The 13187-nt window shown below is 59.1% G+C and overlaps 2 protein-coding genes across 2 annotated transcripts; both read right to left on the bottom strand.

Moving 5' to 3' along the window:
* Window positions 1-3280: 3280 nt before the first annotated feature.
* ZBTB48 (zinc finger and BTB domain containing 48) lies at window positions 3281-8253 on the bottom strand (the record flags this gene model as incomplete). Its single annotated transcript, XM_082009350.1, has 10 exons — window positions 3281-3637; window positions 3735-3823; window positions 3950-4114; window positions 4460-4596; window positions 5154-5308; window positions 5676-5762; window positions 6121-6213; window positions 6622-6733; window positions 7480-7721; window positions 7813-8253. The coding sequence occupies 10 exons, from the start codon at window positions 8251-8253 to the stop codon at window positions 3341-3343; spliced, it is 1818 nt and encodes a 605-aa protein (XP_081865476.1). The 3' UTR covers window positions 3281-3340.
* A 128-nt stretch (window positions 8254-8381) lies between these two features.
* TAS1R1 (taste 1 receptor member 1) lies at window positions 8382-13125 on the bottom strand (the record flags this gene model as incomplete). The annotated part of the gene is made up of 6 exons (XM_082009263.1): window positions 8382-9313; window positions 10314-10434; window positions 10837-11049; window positions 11478-12239; window positions 12573-12879; window positions 12980-13125. The coding sequence occupies 6 exons, from the start codon at window positions 13123-13125 to the stop codon at window positions 8382-8384; spliced, it is 2481 nt and encodes an 826-aa protein (XP_081865389.1).
* Window positions 13126-13187: the final 62 nt, after the last annotated feature.

Below are 13187 nucleotides of genomic sequence, written 5' to 3'. Positions count from 1 at the left end.
AACCAGTGTTGCTTTGGGAGAAGGCAGAGGCAAACTGGTGCTTGGAAACAGAAACGTACTGATCACAGAGGGAGTGAAAACTGAGTGTTTGACGTGCTGTGGCAGAAGCGCAGACAGCGAGGCCTCCGCTGCGGCAGCCCTCGGCCCTTCTCTGGGGCGAGAGAAGGTGCTGCACTGCCCGCAGAGGAGACCCAGGGGGTGAACTCTGAGGAAAGCTATTGCGTTGAACATCACCGCAGCATCGCAGCTTACAGCTTTTGATCAGACGCCTTTCACTGGGAGCTCCTTCACCCCACAACGCTTCATTTGCCACCAAACTCCTTTCTTCAGTGTCTTCCTTGGGAGGGGTCTGTCTGGTAGGACGGTGCTCTGTAGGCCCACCTCTGTTCTGTGCCTCAGAGGAAGACAAGACTTCCTCCGCACGGCCCCCTCTGCGTGGTTAGAAGGGGGAAAGGCCTTCCCACGAGAGCTGGAGGTCTGTTAGGGGTGAGAGGTTAATATGAGAAGATGGCCCTTCCTGCCCTGTCACCATGTCCTCAGTTCCCTCGCCTTAAGAAGGAACAGACATCCTGTAGCAGGGATCTCACTGAGGCTGGCTTGTGAAGCTTCACCTTTCCCTTTGTCTGAACTTTGGTTCTTCCTGATTTTGACGTTTTGGGGTTTTTTTTTAAGTTGCAGCATTTAAACTTTTGCAGGTATTTGTTTTCCAACCCTTCCTAGAAAAGCACCTTTTCCATCTAAGAAGAAACACCTTTATTTATCTTTTGGTCGCATTCTCACAGCTAGATTGTTTTTGTTTCAGATCACCTAGACTGTGCCCTCCTTTAAGGGGATGGGGAGAAGCGAGTACCCCTCTTAGCCAGCCTGGGGAGTGACTCCTGGGGCTGGCTGCTGCTGCTGTTCTCCCTTCCCAGTGCGACAGGGCTTGTCAGTCGCGGGGCTGAACTAGGCAGAAAAAGCCGCTGCTTGTGGCAGGGGCTGTTTGCTGCCAATTGACCCATGCCGAGCTCTCGGCCGGCACGCTGGGTTGGACATAGGCCCCGTGCAGCATGGGCAATTTTTAGTTTCTTCACCGTTTTAAAGGAGCTAAGTTGGCATTGTACTATTTTAGAAAAAAAACAGAAACTGCCCGGCAAAGGCAAGCGCAGTCTCCTCAAGAGATTCCCCGCAGGCTTGCTCAGTTGCTGGTGGTGTTTAGAGACCTTGATGCAGAATTGGTTTCAGATGCATTGCCTTGTGTGAAGGAACCCACCAGACCTCCGGAGGGGTCTCGTGCCCGTTGCGCCTCCAGTTTGCAGGAGCACTCAGGAGGTGTAGGAGTTAGCCAGAGTGTTGCGGATTGAAAGGTAGTTATTTTAGGGTTGGTTTTTTTTCTTCTTTTTGTTTGGGGTTTGCTGGTTTTTTTGGCCTGTGTAAGATTTGCCTTTATACTTGCCCAAGTGACCTAGCTGTAGTTCGGGCTGTATTTCCTCTGTCTACCCTAGCTGAAGAGGAGCTGCGTGCAGTTTGCTCATGGAATGTTTCCTGAAGAAGCGAACAGATAAAACCATGGTACGGCTCACCCGAAAACAAGCAGCGTGCCTTCGGGAAAACTGTACAGTGCAACAATGGCTGAAGCGTTGGCTGGATGTGTTCGCTTTTTCCATCTTTTGTTCTTAACCAACAGGAAAAAAATTTTAATTTAAACTTAATTCAGAGATGGGAAGCCCATATAATTGATTGCCTTCTGGCCTGCCCTTGAAACCTGGTAGTGTCAGGGCCCCATCTCCACAACATCGGCGGCTTCACAGCTTTAAAAGAATCTCTTTTGCCTTGAATGCTATTTTGTACACCGCTCCTCAGCTGCGGGACTTGGGAAAGCTGTCTATGGCGTCTGGGCTGTTCTCCAAGTCTGGAACTTTGACAGTGCCTTGAAACAGCGTGCGCCGGCGGAGGGGCCTCACCCGGCCATGGCAGCCTCTTGGTTTAAAACCCTCCATGGCGCTGCCACGGGCCCCCCTTGGACGGAGGAACTGGGTGGGGGGATGCGTGGGGACCCGCCATTCGGGGTGGCTCCTTCGTTTCTGGGAGTAAAGGCTGTGCCAAGCCACGAGGCCAAAGCAGCCCATCCCCACGGTGCCGTGTCATGCCCGGGGAGAGACAGCGCGCACCGCGCAGCTGAACTTGCGTTGCAGACTGAAGTATTTACGCCGAACTATAAATAGTACGCACACTCTGTCTCATGCTGTAGTGCTCGCTGCTGGACCTGCCACCCCCAAATTCCCCAACTGGCTGGAGAGTTATGGATCTGTATTTATTTTTTGTAAAATTCATTGTGTCCGGATCTTTGAGTACAGTTTAAATACCATCCTTTGAAACAAAGGCATTTTACATTTACAGATAATGTATTTTTATTCTCATCGTTTGTTTTTAGATTTACTTGCAGCAGTCAAGTTAAATAAAACACGTTACGTAAACCTCTCTGTCATCTCCGAGGGGAAGATTACTGGAGTAAGTTTTTACTGCGACATTTCTCATTTTAGGCCCGAGGGACGTTTAAACCGGAGACTTTCTGCTGCCTTTGGTGAGTAAAAGAGGGAAAGGGGAGAGAGCGGGGCTGTGATTTTGGGGTGTGTGGGTGCACTCAGTGATCTCCCCTCAGCCTGGGAATACTCGGGAAACGCTTCTCAATGTCACAGCAACGCTGGATCGTGCCATTTCAGACAAATGTAAATCCCTGCACCTAAAATACGGAGCTTAAAGCATTGTCCAGCTCCTTGAGATACGGTGTTTCAAGTCACAGCTAGATTCTCTCAATGGTGAGAAGACATGGGCCATGCCCCATCTCTGACGGGGTAAAGAAACAGCACTTAGCAGAAGCTTGAAAAAACAAAGTGGAAATAAGGCACAGATTTAACGGGGGAGACAATCCTTTCCGCAAGCATTTAGGGAAAGGGGCAGAGCCACGCTCCACTGGGGAAGGCAAGCTTTAACCGTGAGCTTTCAAAGGCAGAACTGCCGGCGCCTGGGGGAAGCACTGGGAGAAAGGGGAGACGAGCACCAGCCGTCCCTCCGGCTGCAAACGGGAGCTTGTTAAAAAGCAATGCAGAGTATTACACAGTCACATCCCGCCTCGTACAGCATACGTACATTTATTTAAGTAGCCATTCTGAGTAGCTTCGTGTCTGTTTCTTCATTTGAGACCCAATTATAATGTCATTTCCCTGCAACCCGGGCTGCGTGCTTTACGGGGAAGGAGGGGAGGGGGCAGATGCACAACTCAGAACAAGCGCGGCAGAGAGCGGCTCCAGCCTAACACTTTATTGTGTTTTGGTAGGAAGGGTGCGTGCCGGCGGCCGCACTATGTTTCACAGTCTTCAGGGATCGTTGTTGTTAAAATCAGCGACTGCTCAATCACATCCGCTGTAGAGAAGTTCTCGTTTGAGCAAAGTCTCTGCACGGGGATCTCCTCAGGCAGGGAGCTGCGGGACAGGGACTCCACGATCACCTCGGCCGAGCCCACCTCCAGCTCCGGGGGTGGCTGGAGTGCCACCACCATGGCTTTCTCGTCCTCGATGATCAGGTTCCGCAGCTTCCGCTGCCGGGGGTTGTAGTTCTCCACCCGGTCGTGAATCTCCATGTGGCGCCTCAGATGAGCCTGCCAAAGGAAGAGGCATGAGGAGGGGCCCAGTGAGGGACGGCTGCCCTGGCATGGTGCACTCCGCAGGGGTGCCCAGAGCTGGGGAAGGCCTCACCTGCCGCGTGAACTTGTAGCCGCACTCGGTGCACTCGAACTTCCGCACGCCCTTGTGCCGGCGGACGTGGACGCGCAGCTGTTCAACAGCTGCGAAGGGAAGCAAGAGCCCACTGGCACCACGTTGTACATGCTCGCAGCGATGCCCACCCACGGCCCCAGAAAGGAGGGTGGTTTCTAAGGAGCCATGCGAAAGCTGGACACCCCGGCTGTTACCTTTGAACGTCTTTCCGCAGATCTGGCAGAAATGGGGCCTCCCCTCCTGGTGCCGGCTGGCGATGTGCCTCAGCAGAGGCCCCTTCTCGGTGAAGCGCTGATCACAGAACTCGCAGCTGAAGGGGCGCTCCCCGGTGTGGGTCCGGTTGTGCTTGTCCAGGCTCGCTGCCGAGAGGGGGAGAGCTGCAGGTCAGCGGTGCGGCACGTGCCCCCCATTCCAGGGCTCAGGTACATGGCACGCTGCAGCAAAGACCGCGCGTGCACGTTGTGGTTGGTCTGTGCCAGGCAGGCCAAGAAGCGGTACAAGCAGCAGCCTGCTGGTCCAGGCCGACCTTTACTGGGGAAAAGTCATCAATTTCTGCCTGCTTTGTGCTGCCAGGGTAACGGAGATAAGGGGGACGTGCCCTCCCAGCATTAGCACGCGCTCACAGGAACATGGCTTTGCTTCCTGGAGGTCCTGCATACCAGAGCACAGTGCTCTGTGCTACCAGCCACGTGCCTGGGGGGTACCTTGTGTCCTGAAGGTCTTGCCACAGAGGTGGCACTGGAACGGCTTCTCACCGGTGTGCGTGCGCAGGTGCATGTTGAGGTTGGCTTTCTGTGTGAAGGCGTGGTGGCAGAACTCACAAACGTAGGGCCGCTCGTTCCTGTGGGCAGGGGAAATGCTACCTTCACCTCTGCTTTTGCCAGCTTCCGCCCCTCAGGTTAGCTGTCACTGCTCGCCCAAAGTTCTTGTCACTAAATCCTGCTTCAGCTTGTCTCAAACTAAAGCATTTTAGAGGCCCACAAATGCTGTTCTGCAGCCATGGGCTCCCGAGATGGAGCCTCCCACCCCTTGGGCATTATAACCAGCCCAGGAAACAGAACACTAAGGACGAGTGCGGTGAGCTGCCGCACGCTTTCCACTTCAAGAACACAGATTAACCGAGCTGATGAGCTTCGGTCGATGCCTGTACTGCTATAGCCGTGCACTCGGACCAAGTGCCGACAGCACGTGCTGCCTTTGGAGGAGAGAAAAGCAGAATGCCAGCTGGCCCATTGCCAGCCTCTGGCAGAAGTATCAGCCCAGCACCTCCAGGGAAGGGGGTACTTGCTGCCCTCCAGCCAGCTCCACTCCCCAGTACTGCCCAGCCAGGCCCTTGGGGGAGGAGGCGCAGCCAGGAGACCCAGCACAACAGATGGGAGGACACAGGTCACGTCATACCTGTGTTTGGCCTTGATGTGCATCTGCAGGCCGTTGCGACTCGATGCCCTGTGCCCACACTCCTCGCAGACAAACAGCTTCTCTCCCCGGTGCTTGAAGGCCTCATGCAGGCGCAGCTCTGTCCGAGACAGAAAGCACTTGGAGCAGGTCGAGCACTGCAAGGCCACAGGAGAGCGCAGGGTTAGGCAGCTCGCCCAGGTGCGGATCGCAGCGTATGCCCACAACCGACCCGCTCGCCACCCAGGACCCGTCCCTCCGCCTGCTGCTGCTGCTCTGGGGCCCTCCCTGCGGCCGCCTGCTGCGGCACCCCCTGCCCCAAGGCACCTAGTGGGATGCGACAGCCCGACAAATGCAAAACACTGGTTGGTGCTCGGGTTTATTGGCCAAAAAACTCTGTTTCCAGCAGCGCTGTAGCTCCCTGCCTCACTAAACAGAGCCAACAGGACGATGGGCACCATTCTCTAGGCCAGGCCTGAGCGCAGGATAATTCCCTCTCAAAAGCCACCCACCCACTTCCCTTACCGCGTGGGGCTTTGGTGCGCCGTGCAGCTTTATCATGTGGCTCTGCAGGTCCTTCTTCTGCATGAACTGCTGGGCACAGGAGGAACACTGGAAGACAGGAGAGGAGGGTCAGCTTCCAGCCGCCCTCCAAACAGCGATTTCAGAATGAGAGGACCAGCAGGGCGCCAGCACAATAGGCAGGGGAGCACCGCTCTGACGCAGAACACAAATTCCTGGTAAGGCCACAGAAAGCGCCTGTCTTCAGTACCTCCCCGGAGCACGTTTCAGCTCAGAGATGGGGAATGACCCACAGTGGGCTGCTGCAGGCCAGGGAAGGGAGCCGGTGCGCTTGGCTCCCCGACCACCTGGGCCCGGCTGCCCCGAAACAGAAAGGCTCGCCCCCTCCTCCTCCCATGCCAGTGTCCAGCAGGCATTCATCAGGACACTGAAGGCAGGCACTGCTGACCTTATACGGCATCTCCCCGGTGTGTGACACCATGTGCAGCCGCAGCTCCATGCGCCTCTTGAACACCTCCTGGCAGACTGAACACGTGAAAACCTGCAAGAGACGGGGGAGGCATCAGCTCCCGCAAAACCAAGAGTCCAACACGAATCCCACAGCTCAGACCAGCGCTTGGCACTTGGGCGCTGGGATGTGGTTATGACAGGTTTAACCCGCGCCCGTAGCAATCTCAATCTTTTACGGTACAAGGAATATCCTCATGCGCTTGAAAAAACAGAAAAAAACAGAGTTGTCTGGTAAATCAGACAAAAGCTGCTGCCATCTTCATGGGCGGTGGACTTGGGGGGCATCCTGGCTGCAGTATGTGTGCCACGCAGCGGTGATGAGCGGTTTTTGTTTGGTAGCCGAGTGTGACGTGGACTGCAGCTGGAAAAAGGCTCTAATTCCTATCCTGCAAAACGGCACCCGCTTTGCAGACCACCGGTGGCAGCTTCCCAGGTGTACCTGCTCGGATCGGTTCATGCAGTTTCTGGCTTCGTGTTCCACGAGATTCTCTTTTCTAAAATAACATTTGCCGCATTTGGAACATTCAAATGGCTTTTCTCCAGTGTGTTTCCTAGGGGGAATACAAACAGAGAGCATCCGTCACTGCCCGTCCGACAGCAGAGATGCACGAACAGGCCTGGCGAGGACAGCGGGAAGGAACTGGGAAGGGAGAAGGACCAGGCAGCTTTTACACACACCCCACCCCAGTGCCAACATTCACAGCTGTCCAAAAGCCGCCTTTTAAGCCAGCTTTGCCATTGAGCTGTTGGCACCCACCACGCTCCATGAAACCTCAATTTTCTAGGGCTAAGGTTCACCCCTCGCAGACAACCGAAGCTGGAACTCTCTGCAGGCACCTGTTTCATTCTATGTAATCCATCCCGAGGCTCCTGGCTGTGCCCGACCACGCTGATGTCACTACCCGTAGCCCAGGCTCGTCCCCCCCCAGCCCGTGCTGATTTCAAAAGCCCGGAAGGACGATTTGCCACCGCCCACCTGCAGCCCGCATATTCCCCCAAAAAAGCCCCTCAATGCCACCACTGTTTTGAGCCAGGCTGCTCCAACACCCGAAAGCAGCAGCCCAGGACAGTTGTTGCAGCTCTCAGAAGCGTTTCACATGTATGGTCCCCCACCCCCGGCTCAAAGCCACCCAGCCCTGGGTGGCAGAGGGGACCTCCTTTTCCGTCTTGGGGGATGTAGAGGCGTGGAGGCCAATGAGCAGGGCTGTTCGCCCACCCCGGTGGACGAGCAGGCGGGAAGGGGTGGCGCGAGTCCCTACGCGCGAGCGCAAGGGGAAGGAAAAGTCAGAGTGTTTACCTGTTGTGCACTTTAAGGTAATATTTGCTGAGGAAGGTTTTATGACATGTGGGGCACTCAACCGGCACCGCTGTACCTTTTCTGCTCCCCGGCGTCCCCGCCACCCCCACGCCGCCGGGCGCCTTCCCCGCGGGGCGGTTCTTTTTGCTCCGCAGGGCCTTTTTCTCGGGAAGGGACTCGGCGTCGCTGTCCCCCCGCCCGCCGTCGCCCGCCGCCGCCGCCTCCGGGGCAGGGGGGGTGGCCTGCGGGCGAACAGGCGGCCGTCACCGCGCCGGGCCCGCAGACACCCCCTCCCCGCCCCCCTTCTCCCTCCGCCCCGTCCCCCCAACGCACCGCCTGGCCGCCGGGCTGCGGGAGCGCCGGGGCCGCCACGCCCGCCTCCCCCGGGCGGCTCAGGGCGGCGGCGGCGGCGCGGCGGGGCCGCTGGCGGGGGGCGGCGGGGCGGAAGGCGCGGCAGAGCGCCACGGCGTCGGGCACGCCGAGCTGCTCGGCGGCGGCCAGCAGGCGGGCGCGGTTGTGGGCGGTGAGCGCCAGGCGGCCGGTGTAGAAGAAGTCGAGGAGCAGCTGGAAGGTGTCGGCGAGGCCCTCGGGCAGCGCCACCGGCCCGCCGGGGCCACGGGCGCGGAAGAAGCGGGAGCAGCTGGCCAGCACCGGCCAGTGGGCGCGGAACTCCCGCCCGCCCACGCCCAGCGTCGCGTCGCAGAACTGCCCCGCCGCGCGCTGCCGGTTCAGCTCCCGCAGGACGCGGACGCTGTGCGCTGCCGCCGCCGCCATGGCCGCGCCGCTACCGGACCCCCCGCGCCGCCGCCATATTGGCACCGCCGGATGTGTCGTAGGGGCGCGCCGGATGTGACGTGGGGGCGCCGCAGCGGAGGTGAGGAGGTGGCCCGGGCCCCCGCGGCTCAGGCGGAGGCCAGGCGCCGCGTATAGCGCTGGATCGCCTCCTGGAAGTGCTCGGGCGTGTTGAGGCGCGGCCGCAGCAGGATGACGAAGGCCTTCGGGAGGAAGTAGCCGCCCAGCAGGCCGCCGAGCGTGCAGAGGGCACCGAGCACCCGCGCCGCCGCCTCCTCCCGGCCGCGGAAGGCGCCCTGCGTGCAGAGAACGGCGGCAGAGCCGGCGAGGTGCAGGAGCAGGCTGCAGGTGAGGCACTTGGCCTCATTGTAGCTGGCGGGCAGGTCCTTGCCCGCGTAGCTGAGGGCGAAGCAGCCGGCGCTGAGCAGCACGGTGTAGGCGGCGGCGGCGGTCCTGCTGGCCGCCGCGCTCGGGGCGCACTCCAGCACCACCCGCTCGGCCGACGCGTCGTAGGCCCTGCGCGGCGCCGAGGGGCTGGCGGCCTCCGCGGCCAGGCACAGCACCGCCTGGGCCGCTGTGCTGGCGGCAATGAAGAGCAGCGGGCCCCTGCGCTGCAGCCAGGCGTCGTAGAGGGCCGGCCAGCGCACGTTCAGCTTGAAGATGCAGATGAGCTGGAAGGAGCGAGTTGCCACGCACGAGAGGAAGACGGTGAAGCTGATGGCAAAAAGGGGGAGCCGCAGCAGGCACGCATGCCGGGTGGGCTCCCCGAAGTAGCAGAAGATGCTGCTGCAGGCGCAGGCTAGAGCGCCCAGCATGAGGAAGCACATCTTCCCACCTGCAGACTTGACCACTGGCGTGGAGGCATTCATCATGAAGAGTATGGCCAGCCCTGCCATGAGCAGCATGAGGAGGATGGTGGGGGTCAGCAGCGCCCAGGAGATGGGCTCAAACCAGGACAGAAACTCAATGGTGCGGTTGAAGCAAGCTTCGCTTCTCGCCGGGGCCCACTCGTCTATCCCGCAGGGCTGGCAGCTGTAGAGGTCTACAGAGGACATGAGCCCAGGTGGTGACAGAGGTACCTCGTGCACCACAGACCCTGGTAAGAGATCTGCCGTGGTGGAGCACCCTGCCCTTGCAGCCCCCCGGGCTTCTGCAAGAGCTGCCCACACCCCATGTCCTGCTCTTTCCCCTTGGGCGCTTTGAAGCCTTGAGGAGCAGAGTCCCCCAAAAGTCCCCACAGTGGACTTCCCAAAAGTCCGTTGCATGGGTTGAGAGTCACGAGGTCCACAGGAATTCAGCAGGGTGAGCTGAGGCTCAGGGGCATGTGGGCTGTGGCTGGGAAGGGGCTTGTGTGTCCAGCAGTAACCTGAGGAGGCTCTGCAGCAGCCCCCATTCCACAGGCTGGGGTATGGGACAAGTACTGCTTTGGGGCTCCCTGCTCCCATTGGTACCCAGAGCTGGCCATTTCTGCCCCGCTCAGCCCAAGCGCTGGCCAAGGCTGCCGAGTAGCCAGCTGCTAGCAAGGGGTTTGTCATTGTGGCTGGTGGCTCTGGGACAGGAGATTCCTGCCACCTGTCCCAGGGAGGGGACATTTCCATATGCCAGCTGCTGGTGACCATGTCGTGTGGAAGCCCCGAGTGCCATCTGGCAACCACCGGGCCAAATTTCCCTCCCGGCTGATGCAGTACAGGAAGCAGCTGTCAGGCCGGACGTCCCTTGTCCCCTGGCTATCGGAGAAGGAGATAGCACAGGCAGAGCCCCGCTGGCTGCTTGGGCCCACCTGTGGGCAGCGCTCCCCGGAAAGTGCAGGGCATGGGCTTTGCATACCAATGAGTAAGCAAATGGGGGAGTCAGACCGACTGTGTTCAGGTGAGCTCAGAGGTTTTTACTCATCACAGGGAGGAAGAAAGAGCAGGAGGGAAGAGGCTGTGGGAACAGCGAGACAGAAGCAAGGAACTGACAGGAGGAGGAGGCGGTAGGGTGTGGGCAGGGGAGCTAAGCGATAAGGAAGGCAAGGGAGCCACCCCCCAGGGCATACTGACCTGATCTGTTGAGGAAGGTTCCTGAGGGACAGGCCACGCAACTGAAGCAGCATCTGTGGTGGCTCCGCTGTAGCCGCTTCTCCCCCGGTTGACAGGCCTTGGAGCACACCGAGGTGGGAGCCTGTTGGGAGCGCAGTGAGGGTCAGTCCGGCGAGCAGGGCAGACAGCAGGACACCTCGCTGAGCGCCTGGCCCGGGCCTGGCAGCATTTGGGCAGCTTGCTGCCAGCTTTTAGGACAGACCCTGGGCAGGAGCCAAGAGCTCACCACACTGTGGGTGTTACAGAGGTGGTGGGAAAATAAGACTGTTTAAAGGTAGAAGTGGGAGCCTTTTCGGTTCATGTGGCTGGCTTGTTTTTTGGAAGGATGAAAGCTGCTACTCAGAATGTGGATCACCATCCCCCCCCCCGCTCCGTCTGCCCTCATTTTTGCCCTGCTGTGGGGAAATACCCCAGAACTGGTGGTGTTGGGGGTGTAGCTGGTTTGGCAGCAAGCAATAAATAAGTTCTGGGTGCAGAACAGTACCTGTGGATCTTTTGTGTGCCACACAATTTTGCCCTGGTCAATGCTCAGCCTGTCGGGGTTCACACTGAAAGTTCCTATCAAGTCAAAAGCCCAGCTCGGGCCGCTCCAGTTCCACATGATGATGTCATAGCCTTTACAAATGTCCCCATTGGCATCAAAAGAGATGTGGCTCTTGTACAGGGTGAAGTTTACTTGCTTGATTTTTTGTAGAAGCTGTAAAACAGAAGAGTAAGAGAAGAGCCCTTCCCAATGATGAGACTCCCACTGAGGAGTGCCTTGTCTCGGGAGGGTGATGTGCGGGAGGGCCTCTTTTCTGTTCTGGCTCCTCTTTCCAACCACCCAACAGCTAGTGTGTGCCCAGCCAGAGAACATCCTTTCCAGGTTTCTGTGAGGGGCTAACAGTGGAGGAACAGGCTAACAGTGGAGGAACAGCAGTGATCTAGGGAGGAGCTCTGGGTCTAGGTCCAGGTTGCTTTGACTGTGATGGGCGGCTGAAGCCTATGAGGCTCTTCAGCTGGGACATGAGCCTTTCAGAGGGCCAGAAAACCCCTGGACATGAGAGGAAAATCCTTCCCTGTGAGGAGGGATCCTCATGGATCCTTTTCCACAAGGGGGAGGATCCTTCCTCGTGTTGTTCTTACCTGCCAGGGATAGACTGTGCCTTTGCTGCACACCCCCGAGGCGCAGCCCAGCAGGTCATGGAGGCCGTGAGCCACAGCATACACGGCTGAGTACACGCTGAAGGAGGCTCGAGCGTCATACATGTCAGGGGCAGTTGTGAGCGAGCAGCAGCCAGCGCAGCACTGGGTGCTCCCTCCAATTCTCCCTCCTGCCTCCATGCTGCCCGCACATTCAGCCACAGCACTTTCCTCTGCTGTCTTCCAAGAATCAAAGCGTTCCAGCATCGTGGACTCTGTCTTCTCAACCGACATCCCAATCACCGAGCCAATACTCTGGATGCCAGGCACCTGCCAGATTGCTTGGGCTAATGACCAATCTTCGGAGCCCACCCACACCATGCCTGTGACATTCCTCTGGACCACCACCTCAAAGAAAGGGCGTGCGCTTTCGCTGTCAGAGAATACAACAGTGACGTTGACCCTGACATCCGTGAGGATTCTGACCAGGTTGTGGAGCTCCGGGCTGCTGGCATCCTTGTTGACAGGGATGATGCCTCGGTAGGCAACGCACACATCGCTTGCGGTCAGCAGCTTGTAGAGGGCATCCAAGCTGTCCCTGCCGTAGGCGTTGTCGCTGCCCAGCAGCGTGACCCAAGTCCACCCAAACTGCTGCAGCAGCAGGAAGATGGCCTTCACTTGCTGCCTGTCGCTGGGAATGGTGCGCAGGAACGAGGGGTAGAACCGCTTCAGGCTCAGCATCTCCAAGGAGGCTTCATAGCTAATCTGCAAAGGGAGCCAGGAGAAAGGAGGTTGCACTCCCCCAGGTGGTGGCACCCTAAGGGCTTACGGCACAGGCAGCCCATCTCCTTGAAGAGACCTGGCGCTGGGCAGGCAGCGGACCCAGAGCCAAATGTGCTGCCATGAGAGAAACCTCTGAAAGACAGTGAGCCAGCCACGATTCCTGCCTGCAAGCTGACCATGCCTGGGAAGAAACGCAGCACTGCAAAGGGGCTGTGTTTCCGGCTCAGCCTGGCTCCTTAGCTCCAAGCCCATCCTCCCTCAAACCGTTACTCCTCAGGGTTCCTTTTCTTCATCTGCCAGGGGAGCCACGCTTACCTGTGGTACGAGGAAGACGCCAAGGACAGCTGCTGTGGTAAGGGCCAGCTGGGTGCTGTCAGGTCCAATGATGGCCACCGCCTCGGGCTCGTAGCGGTGGAAGGTGGGGAGCACCTCGACCTCCCGCCCGCCTTTCCGGGTGAGGGCATGCAGTGTGGCATGGAGATTGGCAGGCTCCGACCAGGTGTCGTGGATGTCGTAGCCCAAGGTGACATTGGGGAGGAGGGTGCTGGAGTTGTTTATCTCCTCCACGGCGAAGCGCATGGCCTGGGACAGGCAGTAGCCATGGCTTTTGAAGGCGGCGGCACTGTGCGGATGCAAAAGCAGTTTTCAGGGAGGAAAAAATGCATGGGGCGGGGGGGGGGGGGGACACACGGGACGGAATGGCGCGGGGCGAGGGGACTCACTCGTCGCAGGCGTCTACCAGCGGCCGGGCGGCGGTCCGCGGTGCCCGGACGCGCAGCTGGAAGAGGCCGGCCAGCCGGTACTCGCCGCGGCGGGTGCAGGGGGCAGCGGTGGCCGCGCAGAGGCAGAGCAGGGCGGGCAGCAGCATGGCGGGGCGGCGCCGGCCGCGGGCGGCGCCTCTTAACGGGGCGGGCGGTGCTCGGCCGAGGG

Source organism: Phaethon aethereus (genome assembly GCF_964289735.1).
Source record: "Phaethon aethereus genome assembly, chromosome: 21".
Classification (NCBI taxonomy): Eukaryota; Metazoa; Chordata; class Aves; order Phaethontiformes; family Phaethontidae; genus Phaethon; species Phaethon aethereus.
This window is presented reverse-complemented; position numbering and strand designations above follow the sequence as displayed.